Raw genomic sequence first — 21,168 nt, 5'->3', positions numbered from 1 at the left:
CATAAACCATTTCAGGAAGAGCCAGCTTACATAGGAACATATCTTTTCCAGGTGAGTAGGAACCCCTGTACTTTAACCATCAGCATATAGTGCTGGATGTGTTCCTGTGCAACCTAGTCTAGGTGATCCTGGTCTGGCAGGGGGGTTGGACTGGATGATCTTTTGAGGTCCCTTCCAACTCCTAATATTCTGTAAAGTACATTAAGTTTTTTTCCTGCTCACTATGACCATAGAAAATAAATTATTGTTCTTTTTTTATCTGAAGGAATCTATTATACACTTTGAGAATGTTTTTATGTCCACCCTCAGTTCTACTTTCTTTTAGGCCAGAAAATGGCTAATACATTTAATTTTTCCTGGTAAGATGTGTTTTCTAGGCCTTTGATTGCACTGTTATTCTCTTTGAGATTCTTTCCCACTAGTCCACATCTCTCTTGAAATTGAGGACCCATAGCTAGGGCATGTTTGTCCAAATGAATGATTACTTCTGCTGATCTAGTGCTAGAGCTAATACCTATACCTTGTAGTCTCTCCTTCCACTTTGGTACCTAAGCATGATGCCTACTTGTTTCTCAACAGCTGCCACACTTGACTCTCAGTTAGTTGGGATATGACTCCAAATAAAAAACAGAGTTCTTTCCACAGCACTGATACCCCGTCAGTGGTTCCAGCATGTGCCATGTTATGCACATCTCAGGGCACCAAATACCGTATTTCCCTTTTCAGGTCTCTTCTCTAATTTGCTAAAGTTGCTATCAGTTCCAGTCTTTTCTTTATGGTATTTAGCAGTCTTTCCTCAGACTGCAAGTTTAAAGAGCATCTTCTCTATCTTCACTTCATATAAGAGTCCAACCATCTGTTGCAGACTTAAACCGTAATTATTTATCATCATCTCTTGTTTATTTAACATGATTTTGATAACAGTTAATTATTGAAATATTGTTTCTTAATATAGCTGGAGCACTTAGTAGTTTGAAATTTTGTAATTACTGATAGTAATTTGTACCCAGTAGCTGCAGTTGTGAGAATAAGAATATAGTGTTAAGGTAGTAGTGTTTATTATTCTTCTATCAAAGCAGTGTACATTGACATTAATATCTATTACAGCGATTATTTATGCAACTAGTTGATTAGGGCAAGTAAAACTCTAATCTGTAAACAGGTTCAGAACACTCTTTGTTCTCTACTTCTTCTCTATCCTTATGTTTCTTCCTATCAAGAAGTGCCTGAAGATACAGTCAGTATACTTCTCTGCATGCAAAGCCAAAAAAGGGCTCAGCAAATTGGAATGGCCTCTAGTCACATACTCTTAATAAATATTACTGAGTACAGGATCAAGCTTCTTTTTATATAGTGAGACTAAAAAGCAAGAACAATTAGTCATGTTGTTCTGGCATCTTAGCATGCCTTTGATCTGACTTTGTGGCAATTTTTGTTCTCTACCAGAAGACTTAAGTACTTTTTTATGACAAACTTTAGATGACTTATTACATTCACTGCTGTAGCCTCTTATATGGGTATTTGACAAAGCTGTCTGAGATACAGGAAGATCAGATCTTTTTCATGTGCTTCTCCAAACATTGTGACTGAATAGCTTCTGAATGTTTTAATGTTTTTCTTAAACTTTTTAGTCTATTAAACAGACTTTACAGGCAAGCTCTTAAAGTTAGTGAAACAGGTAAATTCATTGCCTGAGGTACACTTATGCAGCATTCTTTAGCTTTAAGAAGGATTATATGTTATAAAGGGTGCTCAATCACTTTTATGGAATGAGAAGAAATTCAGTTGTACTAAATAATCTGTCGCATTAGGGCTGACTCATGCTCTCAAGTGGTAATTAACTCTAGCAGCTGGTACTCTTTTTGCCCGCAGCACTTGATACACCTTCTGTGCTGGTTGTGGTATGACCTGCAGGATGGGTGTGACCAAGGTGCAGGTGACCAGCTGTTGTAGTCTAAAACACAGTGTATTAACATAAACTGAATATGAGAGTGGTAGATCACTGGAACAGGTTGCCCAGAGGGGTGGTGGAGGCCCCATCCCTGGAGACATTCAAGGTCAGGCTTGATGGGGTACTGAGCAACCTGATCTAGTTAAAGATGTTGCTGTTTGCTGCGGGGGTGTTGGTCTAGATGACCTTTAAAGGTCCTTTCCAACCCAATACATTCTATGATCCTATGAATGAGGAGTGATTTATATTAATACACTGGGAGAGGCAGCTGGTAACTGAGGAATGGACTCAGTTGGCTGTTTGTAATTTTGGAATGATTGTCTCCATTGAGCAAGTGAAGAAGCACTAGCCACTTCTGCCATTTTGCCATTGCAACAGGTCCTCTTAGGACAGTAAATCAGAATATTTGGTAACCACAACTAGAGTGATCTCTGACAATAAGCAAATTCATCAAGCCAGGTCATAGCCAGTATCAACTTTGTACAGAATGAGTTATATGTGTGATTGAAAGAGGTGTTCTTTTCACCAAGAAAAAATCCTCTACTTGAGTGAGCTTTTGTTCATGAATTTTGTGAACTTCTTTGTATTCTTGGTGATGATATGCAGTCCTAGTATGCTTGTGAAGTTCTGCAGTTTTTCATCCACAACTCCATATAGTCAGTGCCATGGCAAGCTGATGTTGTGGTCTATGGGGATTTTTATATTATTACATTCTGAAGAGTGCAGCTTTTTAAAAAAGTGCAACTTAGACCTACCCTGATTCTCTCTTCCTTCATATTAATTTAAGACCACTTTTGACAGTAGCTGTATTACTTAAAAGAATAAACATATTGTTCCAGTCCTTTCACTTTCTCTCTGTTGTTTGTTTCTATTTGTTTGTTTTCATCATTGATCAGCTAGACTGATTAAATGGAATTAGAGATTCATAAATAGTTACTGTCTCCAGCTGCTGTCTGGTGCAATAAAGATTAAAGAGATTATGATCTTTAAAGGCTGCCAGTTGACTCTATTTAAGGGGCATGACAGGTGCTCATACAGCCCAGAGGTCTTGGCCTTTTGCCAAACACACCTGGGGTCAAACCCACAATATTGTGAATTCATTTATTTCATGAAATTATTAATTTATTTTAGTTTTAGTTCCTATGCGACCTAGTCTAAGTGATCCTGCTCTGGCAGGGGAGTTGGACCGGATGATCTTTCGAGGTCCCTTCCAACTGCTAATATTCTATGATTCTGTGTGATTTACCATATTTTCTTATAAAAACAAATTGTCTTAATACCTTAATGTTATTTTACTAGCCCTTTTGTTGTTAAACTGTTGCACAGCTATTGCCTGACCTTTTCAAAGTTGCAGTGCACAACCTTAAAAGGTTTGACATTCTTTTCATCCAAATGAAGTAAAAAGGATGGAAAGAGATAGACCGTAGTTATATTCTCGCTTTATTCGTTTGCTGTTGCTGTGAATAGTGTCAATAAAAGCAGAGCTGGAGATGTCATAGAGGGTGCTATTTGGAATAAATATTTATTCTTTTTTAACTTTTTCCTTTTTCTCTATTTGTCTCCAAAGTATCACTGTGCAAAGATTATATTGAAATCTATGGAAATTTTTAATCCATCAAATATGTCTTTGCTAGTTGAAGCATGTAATGTACATGAAGGCAATAACAAAAGCATGTTAAAATTATTGAAATAATTTTAAATATTCTATAAACTACAATCTTAATAACCTATTAATTTACTTTAAGCTATAAAGTTCTTCAATATAATTCTTTAATCCTGCTTTGCAGTTTTTCTCTATAGAAATTCCACACAGTGGTAAAAATGAAGACTCAGCAAAAGTACTTAAACCGTTATAAACTAAAGCATTTTTTCTACATTTTCATAATTAAGCATCGTTATCTAACTTTCTTCTCATCAACCACTTGCACTGCTGTCATGTCTTGTTTTCAGATCATAAAGGTTTTGAATGACAAATTAAATTCCAGGATTTAAACAAATGTGTTTAAATGTGTTGAGTCTCTAAGGTGTGTTTTGCAGGATTATAGATGAATGGAAAACTAGATAGGTTAAAATTGGAGGAATGGACCTACAGGAACCTTATGAAGTTCAACACAGGCAAATACAAAGCCCTGCACCTGTAAAGGAAGAGCAAGATAGGCCAGGCACTGCTGGGTTGAGGAGCAGCTCTGTGAAGAAGATCATGGGGCACCGAGCTGAGCAGAAGCTGGCCATGGACCTTGACGGCAAAGGCAGCCAACAGTGTCCAGGGCTGTGTGAACAAAGCACAGCTGGTGGCTCAAAGGAAGAGGTCATCCCTGTCTGCTCACCACTTGCTAGGTCACAGATTGACCCTACATCCAGTTGGGAGCTCCTAGTACAAGATAGATATTAATAACCTGGAAGGACTTAAGCAAAGAGCTGCCAGGATGCTTAGAAGCTGGAGCACTTGACCTATGAGGAGATGGTGAGGGTCCAGGGTTTGCTCAGTTGGAGAAGAAGTGGCTTCAGGAGAACCCAGCAGCAGCCTCCAGTTCCTATGAGGAGGGCAACAAGAACAGAGAGCTAGGCTCTTCACGCTGGTGCTTGGTGGGAGAACTCAAGACAACAGGCATAGGCTGAAGAAAGAGAGAATCAGACTGGATATAAGGAATAAATTGTTCACAGGGCGGACAGCCAAGCATTGGAGCAGGTTGTTCAGCAGGGCTGAACTGGATAAAGATCTGAACAACACTGGTCTGACTTCATATCTGACCCTGCTTTGAGCAGAAGGTTGAACTGGAGACCTTCAGAGGTTCTTTCCAACCTGAATTATGCATGAACCAGTGGAATTTTATCCATATTTAGTAGTCCGTGATATGAATTCTCACAGATTGCATGCATTTCATGTTTTTCTATTTTTAAAACAACCACCAGGCATTGTCAGTGCATTTTATCTCTTTGCACAAATTAAGGTCAGTATAGCACAATTAACATAATGATGTACATGACCTTAACATAGGTAGGAAGCCCTAACTCATTAAGTTCACTTAATATGGAAGTAGTGACATCCTCTTACAGAATGTGCATTACTTTACCTGATTTATTTTTACATTTTCTACCATGGCATCCTGTAGACTGCCAAGGCAATTGCCACATTTTAGTGCTGACTTCAAAGTGTTCAAAGATAAGGGGCCATGTTTTCTAGAAGACTTGAAGTCTGGGATCTAGGAACTACGTCTGACACATTTATATGGTGTACATAACGCAACTGCCTATGATAGTGAATTGGAAAATTTGTACTGAGGGAAGAAGGTCTTTAATGCCTTTTTAAATGGATGAACTTTTCTGAGAATGAAGAGTTACTGCAATAGCTACTACCTTTGGCTCAGAGTATAAAGTGTGTACTCTGGCATTCCCTCTCTAATTAGATGGGACTGTAAATAACAACGTGTAGAAAGTTTAACCCCTCCCTGCCCCCTCTTGCCCCCAAGAAAACCCCAAACCAACAAAAAACCCCAAACCTTTTTAAGGATCTGAACACTTTTCTCCTCAGGGTGAACATGAGTGAATAAGAGAGTGTATGAGCTATAGTAACTTCCTTATTGTACAATAAAAACATATTCAAATAGTTCAGTGGCTAGTGAAAGATAAAAACCCAGGTAAAATGATACTGAAATTGTCTGTAGTGCTTTATGTTTACATATTCACCTGTAATCATGATATTTATTCTGCAAATATGCAATCTGAAAAATAGGTTAAACAAAACTATGTCAGCATGTCAGGTGCAAAGGTGAAATCCACTGTGACTCATTAGATAAGATGGTATAACTGCTCTAGATTTTAATTTTAATCTTATTTCTGCTATCTGTTGCTCCTTTTTATCACCTGTGCTATATTTTTAGGGCACATCTTAAGGTAGTTTTTTCCATTACTGTTATTTGTATCTGCGTTTATAATAATATTCTATATCTTAAATATTGTAAATAGTAATTTTGTTTTAATACAGTTTGTATAGAGTGAGGGAAATACACAGAGCAGTACACAGATGCTCTTTATTTTCTTTTACTGTGGTGTGGAACGCTGGCACATAAAACTGCAACACTGACAGTGACTCAGAAGCATAGCAGAGTCTAAACTGCCACTGTTTTTATTTGCCAGCCTTGAAGAGTGCTATCAAGGGAAGGCACCTTAAGAAATGAATTATATATGATATTGCACAACTCTAGCTGAAGCACTGAGAGTAATTCAATTTGGCCGAAAAAGGTGATTCACCCCTATATAAAGCAGGAAGAAAAGAGTTAACTTATTTTGAGGGTAGGAATACTTGAGAAGCAGTTGAGATGGCAAGGAATGATTGCAATGTGAACAATAATTTTTACCAACAGTATTTTCAAGGTAGTTTCAAAAGTCTTGATACAAACTTCCTAGGCTGTTACAGTAATATTTTCCTTTATAAAGTAACTTTATGTGGCCATTATAGTTTTAAGATATTACTATCATTTTTTGTTATATCTATCCTTGATTTTAACCATTAATGCAAAACCAGTATATACGTACTAAGAACAGGTGTTGTGAGCTCAAATGCCATGGCTGTACTTCTCTCATATTCATATTTTAAAATTCTAGTTGTATAAGACACTAACAAAAATCAATGAAGATGACCAACCAAGACTGACTACCAGCCAGCTAACCAAAGTGAAAAGTCTCTTCACCACCACAAAACCTGAAAAAGAGAAACAAGCAAATGTTGTTTGTAGAGTTTAATCTATCAGTATTGCTCCCATGGCTGCTCTTCCTTTATTGGTCACAGAGGCATGTGAAGGATAGGATCATTCTCCACACTAGCATCGACCTCCTCAAGGACCAAATATATTTATCTAAACATTGCATCAGAAAACACATTAAAAAAAAAGAAAAAGATGGAGAAGGGAGAAAGTGGAAGTGATGTGCTCAGTACAATTCCATTCCACCTGACAGAACTGAATTTACAGAACAGAGATGGGAAATGAGGCTTTTATTAGGGGAAAATAATGCTGGTTTGAAAATATTTAAGATCTTCAGAGATGACAGAGAATCAGCTTATGAAACCTGAAATTGTCTTCCATTTTGTTTGGACATGCTTAACTCTCCTTTCTTTCTTTTTGCCAGTAGAGTCAGCAGACTTTTTTTTTCTAATCAAAAAGCGGACATCTCAGATAAATGCTGACAGTATGAATGCTGAAAAAGACATCTCTGTTCTGTAAGTTTACATTGGAATTATGGAATTGCAGTGAAACAGGAAAGAAACAAGAGAGCTGTTGTGAAGTAGGGGTTTTTTGAGTTGTGTTGGGGTTTTTTTCATGAAAATACGACATTCTGGGCCTGAGGTTTCTATTACATGAAAATAGGAGTGGGAGAAAAATAAAAGGTTCACAGATAACCAGAGCATTCAACTCCTAATACACAGTTGTTGCAAATAACATTGTATATCACCCATAGCCAGAGAAACAAAAAATGAGGAGAAATTAAACAGGATTCACAGGATTCTGCATCTCATTCAGGATATCTTCTTTTTGTATTTTCAACTGCATGCTAAGTGAATCTTTTAAAGGACTGCTATTTTACTTGCATCTGTTCTGCACCCTTTGTAGATGGAACTAATGAAGTAGGGTTACTTTTCAGATGAAAATAAAGCAAGCTTACCAGAACTGAGTGACTGAGAGTCACTCAGTGACTGAGTGGTGAGTGCTGTCAAGACACACAGCAGAAGCATGGCACAGAAGAAACCTTGCCTTTACCTATTCCTTCTGCTTCCTGCTGCATGCCTCTTGAGTGTTCACAGGCAAGAAAGCAGTAGTATGTATGGGTGAGATGGTACTTCCAGTCAGCTTTATTTTCATTGATTCTTTGGATGAAAAGGAGTTCCTGTGTCATTCTGAGTTACAAGGCCACGAGTTACAAGGCCACAGGTTACAATTCTGTTGATCACAGCTAACATCTTTTAAGAAGACCTTGAATTAAAAAAAAAAAAAGCATGTATCCTTTATTAGGTATTCTGAATAATAAGTTGTTCTTGTACTAGATCTAGAGTTTGTGAGACTGCGGAAATCGCATAGTACTTTGTTCTGCTGAATATTTTTGTATAATATTTTCTCATATTTTAATTGAATTTCCTATATGGTTTGTAGAGATAACCATGAAAACTTGCATCTGTGTTTGTGTTTTACTTACAGGTGCTGTTCTTATGTGGGTCGAAGGGGAAATGGTCCTCAGGCTATATCTATTGGCAAGAACTGTGATAAATTTGGTATAGTTGTCCATGAGTTGGGTCATGTGATAGGTTTTTGGCACGAGCATACACGACCAGACCGTGATGACCATGTCACTATCATTAGAGAAAACATCCAGCCTGGTGAGATATTCTGAGAAGTATTTTGAAAAAAAAAACAAAACAAACCTGTTTATTTTTGGTGTTTCTTTCATCTGCTCAATTCTCTTAAAACTGAATGTTGAATAGTAGAAATGAGCATTTATGCCTGCTATTCCTTTTAGCTGGGCTTATCTCAAGCTGATTCACAAATGAAATACTGCAGCTAAAATATAATCTTTTTTAAAGAACTGGCCAAGTAGCAAGCCATTAAAAAGTATTGGCTAGAAGGAGATAAACAGTAATCATGCTCATAAACTTTGAAAGAAGGCATTGCTCTTAAAGCACTTTAAACTCATGTTTTTGTAGTTGAGAAAGGGCTTTTCTTTCATGATCTTTACTGAATGATAAGTAGAAACATATCAATAGCTTTTTAGCTGCCCAAGAAGTTTAGACCTGGAAGGGAAGCTGAGCATTTTGAATCTGTGACAAAGATGAACACTGTTCCCAAAGTTTCCAAGATACTGGTTCCCTACAGAGCTTGCAGTTTTAGCCAGTGGTCTTGATATTGGTGAGACAAAGCATCTGAGGAACCTGAGAACTTTAAACTGTGACTTTCACCTCTGGCAGTCTAGCAGTTCTGCTCACACTTGTGTCATGTGGACAAGAAGGGAGGGCAGTAGGCATGTTTCATATGCGATGTTCATAAATACATGTCTTTGTGAAGCACTGATTTTGACTTAGGAGAAGTCTCTGCTTAAGAAGGGGCAAAATCAGAAATTGTCCAATGATAGCTTGGAGTATTTGTGTGTTCCTATAGAAAATACTTTAAAACAAAATAAATTTGAGATGCAGTTACTTTGCCATCTTAACTAAGACTTGGAAGATGACTGGCAGCTGATACACACTCCCATAAGTTTCTGAAGTCCTGAAAGGGCAGCCCTCCTCCTGTTTTCTCTATAACTTGTGTAGATTCCACAAGTGCTCTTCCCTTATGCTTTTTCTGCAATTGGGAAGACCAGGATCTTTGCTGTCAAAATTATTTCTTTCTGGAATTAAGAACCAAGCCAGCAAATTTTATGGATTCTGTATGAAGTGTAACATAATGTGTGAGGCCTTCATGTGAGCTAGATTGATGAGAACAGTCTTTCTAGTTGCCAAATACAGGAATTTGACATGTGTTTCAGAAGATGTGTCTGGTCTCTTGGTTAATAAAAGCAGACAGTTACTCCCAATTGAGTAAGATTTATGAATGTCAGTGAATGATTAGGTGAGGGTTGTTGTTGTTTTTATTTTCCTGTTTGGTTGTGGTGTTTTTTTTTAATCTTAATGAGAAAAATATATTAAAGAAGCTCTAATTATCAATTATCTTTTGTAGGTCAGGAGTACAACTTCTTGAAGATGGAGCCTGGAGAGGTGAACTCCCTTGGGGAACCATATGACTTTGACAGCATTATGCACTATGCCAGGAACACCTTCTCAAGGTTGGAGTCTCAGGTTATAGCTTTTGACTTTTAATTCTATTTTTCTCTGTGAATGCTGAGAATTATGCTTTTTGAAGTATTCCAAAATCCCTTAAAATATCCCTTGCGATATGGTATTTTTACAGCAGTCAAAACACAGCTTGTTTATTTTAAGTCAGAATAATGTAATTATATTTTTAAACATGTTTTGTTTCTGTTCAGTTTAAAAGCAGCCTTTTGATCTTCCTTCAGTTCTTTAGATTTTAAGGCAAGATAATCTGGAAACATAATTCCATAATACTCAGTTTCTTTTTGTCTCCACAAAAATTTGAATTTAGAAAAACCAAATGAGTGAAATAGTTACGAATTTTATGTGTATCATGGTCTGTTCTCTTAAAGAGAAATCTGCTTTGGTGCATAAAGTGTGAGTAACTGTGGATTATGCGAGTAGAACATATTATACTATTAGGACATCTACCCTGCAAGCCACATCTTTGCTAAGCACTGCAGTCAACCATTTAAAACAGAGGCTTCAGCCTTTTCTCTATTGTTTGCAAAGATTGTTACTGTCAACAAAACTATATAATAAAAGCTTCTACTGATTTTGCTCTGGCTTCTTGCAGGCTGATCCATTCCCAGCTCCATAGTAACTCACATGGAGCTTGCTCTGAAACTGCATGGTTGTGAGAAGCTATACAATGAGCTGTTCCTCTAGGCTAGCCCTACTCTGGAGAACAAGCAAAGCAAGAGTCTTTCACCTAGTCTCCTATTATATTTCATACCAAGTAACAGTCTAGCTAATTGCTCTCTGAAAATACCAGAGTAATGTAATTTATATTTTTTTTTAAAAAAACACCTTTAAAAAAACCAAGAAAAATTCATGTTTGAAAAGTGTTGTGGCAAAAATACTAGACAATCTAAGACTTTGGAATAAACTCAAGAGCACCAGAAACCTCACCAGCCTTTGCACATTTCTTAAGATTGTTCTCTCCAGTGTAAATGGTATTATTTAAAAAAAATCAACCAGAAAAAAAAACAACAACCAGCAAAACCCCCACCAAATAGTGTTTTCAGCACATATGTAATTTACCCTTGGAAGAGCATGGGAATGAGCCACATGAGGTAGATATTAGTCACATCACTTAGTCAAGTTGGTGATACATTACCTTAAGGAAGAGATTATAATAACCTATATAAAATAGAGTAATTTAACAAGCTGGAACCCCGCAGAGTCCTAGGGCAATGACATCATCAAGATATTTGATTTGTGGGCCCTGATCTCCCCACTTTCCAAGCTGGCAAAACTGATAGTGCCATGAGTCAGCATGCCCTGCCCCAAGGTACGAGAAATTGTTACTTTATACTGGTTTAAAAACAAAACAAACCAGCAAACCCTTACGGTCACGTATTGATTTTCACTGATTTGTCTTGAAAGCATGAGTTGTGCTCAGTGTGGAATATGCCAGCTGTTTGTTGTTAGACTACTCGCCTGGATAAGTAATAGAAATCACAAAGTCCAAGTCACACACAATAATGATGTTCATGCTGTATTAAAACTGTTAGAGGTTGTTCCCCTTATTAAAGTGCTAAAGCATTTAAGAAAGATTGTTTTCACATTTTTCAAATATAAATAGTATCAGTTTCAGGTTGTACTAAAAATTCAGTGAATAATGTCTCCTTCTCTGGAGACATTCAAACCCCGCCTGGACGCCTTCCTGTGTAACCTCATCTAGGTGTTCCTGCTCCGGCAGGGGGATTGGACTAGATGATCTTTTGAGGTCCCTTCCAATCCCTAACGTTCTGTGATTCTGTGATTCTGTGTGTAATAAAATTGCATGCAAACACTTTTTAAAATTAATAATGTGCCTATGTCTAGAAACTGAATAATGCCATAAGTAGTATAAGAGTATTTCACCCTTTAGATTAGGGTAACATCCCGAGATGATTCTTGCAAAATCTGTAGTGATGCCACAAGAAATCTGACTGGGTAAAGAGAGCAGTATGTACCTGCAATACTTAAAATGGTTCATTTATTATAATTTAAAAACCAATCTGTATTGATAAACAGTATTTCTGACTCCAGAGATCCTTACTGTTCATTCATTTTTGGATCTACATTATGCCTGAAAATACTAGTTTTACTTTTCAGTAAAAGTCCTGCAAGTATACGAGAGTATAAAAAAAATAAAGAACAAGACAATGCAGAAACATATTCATCTATAAACTTTAATTTTATGGAATTTCAGGGAGTTTTAAATTCTGTAAAGAGATAATAGAAGTTAGTTTTGTACCTTACTCTTTTAAAATTTGTTTAAGACTACCAAAATATTTTTGAACATATTTAAAATTTGGGAAATTTTGAATAAAACTGCACTTTTGGAAGAAGTGTGCTTCTCTACTATGCCTAGTTATTTAGGGTAAATGTTACTGAAATTGAATGTGGTAAGTTGATATATTTTATTGTAAAGCAAGAAGAGGCTAGCAAGTAAGCATTTATGTTTAAAAAACAGCTGTGGCTAGAGTTAAGGTCTGTTATAACACCTGACAGAAAAATGATAGGCTGGTGTGCCTGACTTAATCTGCTCTTACATATGCAAGTTTGACTTTAAGACTTCCCATAAAAACATCGTTAAAAATAGGAACTTTGTAATTAAGAGTCTTGTGATTAAATTATGTTTTTTTATATCATTTTCTTATTAAATTTTTCAATCTAACAAGAGCTTAACAGCGATGTCTTTTTCCTGCGTAGTCTTAATAGTAGCAAGAGATTTCGCTCCTGTTCTCTAACAGAAAGATAAAAGCTGATATGTTAATTGATGTACTGAAAGAAGATTATCTTTGATAGTGTTGCATAAAGTTTGTCAACCTGAGGAATTTTTATTACGTGTTTCCTGTATTTAAAGTTCTGTATTTTACCGTTTTATTTATGCCAAATGTAAATTCTAGATTTACAAAATAGTGTTATACATTCACAAAACTCAGACAGTTTTATGACAGAAACCTGATAGGGTTTTTTGGGGTCTATTTTTATTTTTATTTTTTTTAGGGGCATGTTTCTGGATACCATTCTCCCTTCCCGTGATGACAATGGTATACGACCTGCCATTGGCCAGCGTACTCGTCTAAGTAAAGGAGATATTGCACAGGCAAGAAAGCTGTATAGATGTCCAGGTATTGCACCACAAACAAACAAAAACCACATACTAGCAACTGTTTGACTTGTTGTTCAAAAGGAATGATAATTTTTTTGAGTCAGCTGCTCAATATTTTGTTTCCATGTTGGCAACTGACATAGGCAGTTCAAGAATTGAATAATTAAAAAATCTTATAGGTAAGGTCTCTGGAATCCAAAGCACTTAAGGATAGATAAACCGCATTAAACAACACTTAGTTCCATGACATATTCTTTAATTTCCTTAGCTGTTAAATGACTAGAGAAAAACAAAATGTTTAATATCACTTCTAGTTTACATATTGACTGGGGTCCTCTTTATTTGAATTCAAGTAGAGTGCAGAAGGAGGAGATTCAATTATTGCAATCATATCTGAACACATTATTTTTTTTATTTTTTTTTTAAATTTGACAAATAACAAGCCAGGACAACTAAGTTGTAAACTCTTTTATGGATGAACTGATTAGATCTTATTACAAAATTTGTACAGTTGTAACAGCTGCATTTGATATTTGAATACCTTATGCCTAATTCTAGCATCCTGTAATTTAAATGCGCATTAATCTTGCATCTCAAAATAGTGTTGGGGTAGAGTTGCTGTCTGTCTTAAAGACATGAAGAGCAAGTCTGAAGTAACCCAGAGTCAACCCTGTGATTGCTCTCTTGTGCTAGTTCTCTAAGTGCTGGCAGAGTGGTGGAAATAACAAAGCAAAATATTTTACTTTCCTTGCTCTAGTTATAGCTGAGACCAGTTTTAACCCTTGGTGTAAACTGAAGCAGTTCAGAAGTGCCATCTCTCAGTCAGAATTTGCCAGCAAGGTCCTTGTGGGAGGCTAGGCATACCAGCTCTGTGCTACATAGGTTTTACAGCCCTCCCACTCCTCATGGGAATTAATGAAGTCTCAGTAACTGTTTTAAGTCAGATATATGGCTACTGTTTACCACCTGATCAATACAGAAGGACTAGAAAGAGGTATCAGGACTGACGTGATGGAGCTGCTTCAGTTTTGTTTCAGCAGCAGTGGGTTCTACTGAAGATCTAGGGCATCTGATGTGCATTTGATGTACACCGTACAGCTGAAATATGCTTTTCCTTTGTTCTGTAAGTACACTGAATCATCATCTGCTATATACTGAAAAACATGCGCAGTGTTTCTGGGCCTATTAGAGGAGAAACCACGTTAACATATTTTCCTTAACAGCTGTTCCTTTTGGAATAATTTTTGCTTTTTCATTTTGGTACAGAAAGTACTTGAATAATGTCATTCTTTTCAGCAGCATTATTTCTAATAAGAGTATGCAGACAGCAACAATTTCATAAACACAGAGAGAATACATATATATTTTGATAAAAGACAAATTTTTAAGACAAAAATAGTCTAAGGAATCAAAACCACTGTGAAAGTAGCTGGTATCTTATGATCATGTTGACTTAAGAAATAATTAAAAATTACAGCCTAGGTTGTTTAGTGTGTATTTAGTGCTCTATCACGCACTTTCAGTCAACTGAAAAAGATGCCATTTACTTTATGAGCTAATGTTCAAATAATTGTTCAGAGAAAATGTCCTTTTCATATAATTCATGAAAATGTGTAATGATGAGTTACCATTTCTTTCAATGTCTTGAAAGTCTTGTTGAAAGTTAGTTTCACAGTATTGTAAAACCATGATTGTTCAGCAGTAGTGTGCACTGTAAAAGTAAGTTATTTTTTGCAGCACTGGTGAACACACTTTGGAAAGATAATGAAAAATGAATGGTGATTGCAGGATCATGCTTCTTTTCTGGTGCTTTGCTTCAGCAAACTTTGGGATTAAAGACATTGGTTTTCTAAACTTACCTAAATGAGCCAGTCCATAAAAGAAAGCTAGTTTTGAGAGAGAGAAAAGGGCAGAAGTATTTGCTGCAAATTTTAAATAGCACACTATTTAATATGCTATTTTTTCCAGATAATATTTTTAATAGAAGCTGCATAACTTAATAACATAACACAAACTTAAACCAATAAAGAAAGCAGCTCTCTGAGAGTTGCATGGTACTTGTGATCTAATAAGTTTTCCAGCAAATAGTGAGACTGAAAATTCAAACATTAAGCTTTTGTTTTTATCAGAAGAATCATGTGATTGTTGTAGTATATAGCACTAAAATCCCTGACACTGTGTTGTTTTTAGAGGTGTGCTGTATTTCCTGTTTCAGACAAAAGATGTTAATCAGGTTGTCTGTTTATGACAAAACAGCAGTGACTATTTCAAACATTAATAACATCTGCATTGCTTCATGTGTTCATTTGTGTTACCTTAAGTGTAATACAGTGAAAATACAGAAAACATTAACTTAAATAAATCTGTATTTTCCAGAGATAAACACTTCTTTGATAAAGGATTTTGCGCTATTGTCCATGTTTCATTTGGAGTTCTAGTTGTTCCTGCAAGCAGCTTTAGGTCCAAAAAGCTTTCTGCATTTTCTGGGGCCCGTGTACATGAAGTTGAGCTCAGGGTTACTGTAGAACACAGCTGATCTTCACAGCAGTGAGGCAGCTGAGCCTCCCAGGTTGTTTTAGCTTTTCAGGATATTCAGGGTCATTATTTAGGAAACGGCTCAGCGACTGAGAAACAGTTTTGAACGTGGTGCAGCCAAGGCATGAGATTTGATAACCTGTTGAGTAAGTAAGTTGAGTAAGCTGAGTAAGTGCCAGGACTCAATCTAACAACTGCATTTTTGGTTTGTTTTTAAATTTTTCTTGGGATTTTTGTCAAAGGAAAACACAATTTCTGATAGGGATCTGTTACATTTTAATACTGAGTTACATTGTTACACAATAGAATAATAATGAGAAAGCAAGCAACAAGTTGGGGGCTCTTCCTCTGCCAACCCTTTTTTGAGCTTTGAGTGTCTTTGTATTTGAGACCAGATCTTGAGCTTCAAGGCTGGATGTATTACAATGATATTCAGACTGTCTAACAGAGTAATAGAATGTTTTCTTCTGGTGCAGCTACTAAAATTTCAACACAGGTCTACCTTTGTAGTTCTAGATAGAAATTGTAGTTCATTTAAAATGCATATGTAGTTTTATAGGAGCAAGAACATAAAAAAAGAGAAATTATGAAGAACAGTACTGTTAGGCAGAAAGAGAGAACTAGAAATAACTGAGTAGAGTGGGACTGAATAATAGATGGGAAAAGAGACTAAGTCTGGCAGGAGAAGGCTGTTCAGGGGAAGAGAAGGTTGGATGGAAGAAGTTCAGCAAATTTACAAATTGCCAGGGTCTGTGGCAGTATGTGTAGAAGTGAGCAGTCTAGCATGGCTCTTTTCAGTGCTCTTCTTGCTGTTCCTCAGGCTTAACTTGCTCCCATCTCTATTAGATTAGAAAAAACTGTTCACCTTCAAAAGCCAACCTTTATTCATTACCTAAAGTTTTTTAGATTGAGATTGTTTTCCTAGAACTGTAAAGGGGAATCAAGTAGACAATAAGACACTGAATTTTACTAAACTGATTTAAGTTTTTGGTTTAACAATTACATTATCAGTACCCAATATTTTTAGGACTCTGTGGCAGCTATATTTGCCATATACATATAGATGTACAGACTTGGGTCTAAGTGAAAAAAAGATCTTAATTGTCTTTGGGGAAAAAGGTAAGCTTAAATTAGCTGTGTAAGACAGTATGTATTTGCTATGGACAAAGGAATGAGAGTTGGTTCCCTAAGTGTCTTGGAGGAACTGGGCTTTGTCATTTGCAGATTTCACTGTAATCCTTAATGGAACTTGACCATGTGTGTGGACCAGCCCAGAGAGGTGTTATACACAGGCTGTGTAATTACACACTGCTGCAGAGTTCACTGGTAGAAATTGCTTTGTATAAGCATATAATCTACCTGCTGCCTGCACCCATTGCTAATCTTTACAAGGAGAAGCAAAAATAGTTTCCCTTTCCTTACTATAGAAATCTTAGCAGAAGTCTAACCACCTGTAAAACAGACGGGAGATTGTTTTTTACGTTGAAGTGTATATGTGGGTCATTTCTGCAAGTGGTCTAGCCTAGTAAAATGGATATAATTGACAATTGGGAGGGAAAAAAAAAGCAGCAAACATGGGCAATGTTAATTATTAACAATGGAAGAAAAACAGCAGAGGTGTATAAGATTGAAGTTTTAATTTCTTCTGACACTAAATATACTAAGATTAGTTCTTAAGAAATTTAAGTAAGTGGCCATTTTTCCTTCTCATTTCTTTACCAAAGTGGACTCTATTACTAATGGACCATCACACACTAAAATATTTATAATATACCATTTTATAAGCCTGATCATGAATACCGTAGTTGCCACGGTCCAGTTACAAAGAAAACCTTTACATTCCCTGGTGATAGAATTTTAACTGTTTCAGTTACCATTGACCTATTGCAGAGGAGTGTGCCCAGATATCACCCTGTTTACAGTGGCTCTGGAAGCCAGCCTGGAACTCAGAGCCCATAAATAATTAATTCAGCTATGGATTGGTATAAGCTCTTCTTCTTATAGTTCCCTTGAGTAACCAGGAATTTTCAATTAAATGTTAAATATGGTGAAAAATGTAAAGCCTAAATATATTTTATAAATTCTAATTGTGTTAATTCTTAGTAGAAGCTATCCAATTACATTTTTTCTTATGCTTCCCTTAAATTCAGAAATATTTATGAAAATTTCAATTTGATAGAGAGTTCAGGTTTTCAACTTGAAGATAAGGATAAGGATAAGGAGGAAGTTTTTTTATTGTAAGGGTTACAGAGCACTGGAACAGGCTGCCCAGAGAGGTTGTGGAGTCTCCTTCTCTGGAGACATTCAAAACCAGCCTGGATGTCTTCCTGTGTGACCTGGTCTAGGTGATCCTGCTCTGGCAGGGGGGTTGGACTGGATGATCTTTCGAGGTCCCTTCCAACTCCTAGTATTCTGTGATTCTGTGATTCCCAAGCATTTAATATGGATATAAGTTAAATTATTGTATTAACTAGCTTTATTCTATAATTCATAGAAAATAAAAATGTTCGATGACACCTTTTGCAACTTAAAAACTGTAATTTTAAGGCTACATACAACTTCTGTATATGGAGCATGGAGTGTTATTAATATTCTGGAGAAAATAATCCTACGCTCTCTGTATGGGAGAAAAATTCTGAAATGTTTTTAAAGATGTAAAGGTATTATACTTAATTAATTGATGTGTTTCCTTTTATAATGGGGTAATTTAGGGACTTTAGTAGAGTAAGGGGTAGTTACGCCAGGGTCTTCCTCCTCTTTTACTAATTGCAGGGCTGCATGTGAACTGGTGTCTCATATGTCCCACATTCTTGATAGCATTTTGTTTGCTTGCATACTTCACATTATGTGGGTGTGTGCATTGCATGACTTCATAATCAATATTTGTGTGTCGAAGTTACAGTTAATTGAAAAAATAGCAGTGTGATTTGAAAAGATTGGACAAAAAGCATTCCCCATCTCTCATCATGTCAGCATGTGCAGAGGAGGACCATAAAGATGATCAAAGGGCTGGAGCACCTCTCCTTTGAAGAGAGGCTGAGAGAGTTGGAGTTGTTCAGCCTGGAGAAGAGAAGTTCTTGACGGTGGTAGATCACTGGAACAGGTTGCCCAGAGAGGTGGTGGAGGCCCCATCCCTGGAGATATTCAAGGTCAGGCTTGGTGGGGCTCAGAGCAACCTCATCGAGAAACAGTGTACCTACTCACTGCAGGGGGGTTGGGCTGGATGATCTTTGAAGGTCCCTTCCAACCCAGTACATTCTATGAATCTATGATTCTGTGATCTGCTCAAGTGATTGTAGTTTGTAGTGTTGGTGAAACAGTTGTGGCTATAACAGAAGGTGTGCTAAAGCTTGAAATATGGGTTTTATGCCTTGTGAGCATACATGCAGTGTACTCTCAATGAAGCCATGCATGGGGGAAAGAACGAGAGAGGACTTCGAAAGTGGTGAGCAGAACCATTGGTTCTGCATGGTTCTTCTGAGTCGTGCATGCATCTGCTACACAGGGTGTCTCCTCTTTGGGCTCTGCTCTCCTCTAATCCTGAATAAGACTATGGTTTTACCCTCGGCTTTCTCTTAAGTGCTTTATGTATGCATTGTAAGCTAAGTTCCCTAGTGCTGGGGGAACCCAGTTCAGTACTCTGCAATTTATTTAAGTTTGCATTCATCGCTGTGTTAAAAATAAATTGTGGTTAATTATAGCTATAGCCTTTTCACTGAAAAGGCTTTGTGTAGAAATAATTATTTAGTGCTGAATATCTATTTTGTGTGTGTCATTCAGTGTGGCTGCTGCAATTTTTTAAAGATAAAACCACATTTTTTAAATGAGTGGAGGAAAGGATTTTTATTTTCCTGTTTCATGGCCATGGTGACATTGACTTTAGCTGTTAAATTTTTAGAAAGCTGCAACAATCTGTCTTTTTTCTCCTCATCACAATAACCATTTCAGTGTCAGAGAGCATATTTAATGCTTTGAATGTAGCTTGTGCCTGATACTACAGTGTAGTTGTCAGATTACATCTTAGCTGCATTTTAACAAGACAGCATTTACAGCTGTATTGTCTGTCTTTGTCATAAACAATCTCTTCCTTTGTCCCTTTTTATTTAAATATTTTCCAGATCATTTATAATTCATTGAGATTTTGATGATACATTAGTTCACCTGCTGGCAGTGGTAGTGCTATAATTTGGTTGATGATTACACTGTCAGTCATGGGATAATATTCTCAAATTCACATCTCTCGTATCACACCTGCAAAATCAGTGGGTGAAACAACTTGATTAAGGTCAAAATGATGACTGGCTGAGGTGTGACAGCCTACCAGAATCAGTTTTAGTCATGGAGAATGGCAGGAGCTTCCAATGCTATATTTTAGTGTGAGAAGGGATTATTAACCAGTCCGCCAGCAGCTAGTAGCATGACTGACAGCTGAGATATGGGTGCTAAAAGCCTCAGTAATAAAGAATATAAAAGTCTTTGGTATTTTAGGACTTTACATTTGCTTTGCTTTATTACTCATATCTCTACAAATCACTGTTGCAAGAGATTTTGTTGAATATAGGATTTAGTTTTCTATACCAATATGACTGAGTGAGTTTTGGTCAGATCAGTCTCTCATGTGGGCAAATAATAAATTAAATTAAACTACTGACAAAACCCCAGTGTGGTGTCAATCATGCTGTGCCAGCTTTTGTTTTAGTTCTTAAAGGATGTGTCGAAGGGTATGGCTAACTTTTTTCACCAAACTTATATGTATAATTTTGCAGTTAATTGACAGCAGTGACATTTTTAAGACTTTTTGGTTATGTCAGCAGACAGCGTGCAAGTGTAATAGTTCATGGAATAAAAACATCCTATGTAAAATGGAATGAATGCCAGACTGACTTAAAGTGATTGTTTCTAATAAATCATAGAATTACTAGTCTGTTTTCTATTCTGCATCTGCAGTGAGTTAAATGTATTCTGAGTGGATATTGCAAAGATGCATTTTTTTTGTTTAGTGCATTCAAAATTATATTTTTGCTGTAATTTGTTTCTTTCAGCTTGTGGAGAAACACTGCAAGAATCTACAGGCAACTTTTCTTCTCCAGGATTTCCAAATGGCTATCCTTCCTACACACACTGCATATGGAGAATCTCTGTGACCCCGGGAGAGAAGGTATTTTAACATTCCTCCAGCCAAATACAGATACTATTCATAATCTTGCATTTCTTTAGCTTTACTTTTAAGTTTAAAGCTTGCATAATAACTGAAAACAATGATATGCCACAAAAAATGGGACCATGAACTACTGACTTGCCTTTGGTCTGTGGCATTAGAATCACATCATCTATTTGGCAGCTGTCCATGTGAAGTGAAAGCATGATTTCAGTCTGCTACAAACTGGCTCTCAATACAGTTGGTGGTTCAGTGTAAATGTGAAAGAGGTAGTTCAGGCTGCTGAGTGGTCTCTTCTGCAGCACAGGCTCGGGCAAGCTGGCTGAGCTGTGTGGGGCTGATAGCTGGGACCTGCCTAAGGAAGCTCATAGTATGTTGAACGAGATGTTTCTAAAGTGAAACAGTAATAACATGGGGTAAAGAGTGTCATTGTAAGAGTTCCCTAGTATCAGTTCTAGTGCATATAGTTTTACTTTCTCGGCATCAGTTTTAGGGAAAAAATGGAAAAAATACTGCCTTCGTGATAGCAGTTCAGGAACAGAAGTATGCCATCACAGTGAAAGCAAAACCTGTTCTTCTTGTGT

At 36.7% G+C, this 21,168-nt stretch overlaps 1 protein-coding gene across 1 annotated transcript in view; it reads left to right on the top strand.

Annotated features, from left to right (window-relative positions):
- Nucleotides 1-20,584, top strand: part of LOC104547145 (tolloid-like protein 1) — a gene marked incomplete at its 3' end in the record, with an annotated part of 90,764 nt that extends 70,180 nt beyond the window's left edge. Inside the window, exons 6-9 of the mRNA XM_010192730.1 lie at nucleotides 8,143-8,321; nucleotides 9,655-9,760; nucleotides 12,786-12,910; nucleotides 20,469-20,584. Coding sequence (XP_010191032.1) covers nucleotides 8,143-8,321; nucleotides 9,655-9,760; nucleotides 12,786-12,910; nucleotides 20,469-20,584 — 526 coding nt within the window. The remainder of the gene's footprint in view (nucleotides 1-8,142; nucleotides 8,322-9,654; nucleotides 9,761-12,785; nucleotides 12,911-20,468) is intronic.
- Between the last annotated feature and the right edge of the window lie 584 nt (nucleotides 20,585-21,168).

Source organism: Mesitornis unicolor, unplaced genomic scaffold, assembly GCF_000695765.1.
Source record: "Mesitornis unicolor isolate BGI_N332 unplaced genomic scaffold, ASM69576v1 scaffold3069, whole genome shotgun sequence".
Taxonomy (NCBI): Eukaryota; Metazoa; Chordata; class Aves; order Mesitornithiformes; family Mesitornithidae; genus Mesitornis; species Mesitornis unicolor.
This window is presented reverse-complemented; position numbering and strand designations above follow the sequence as displayed.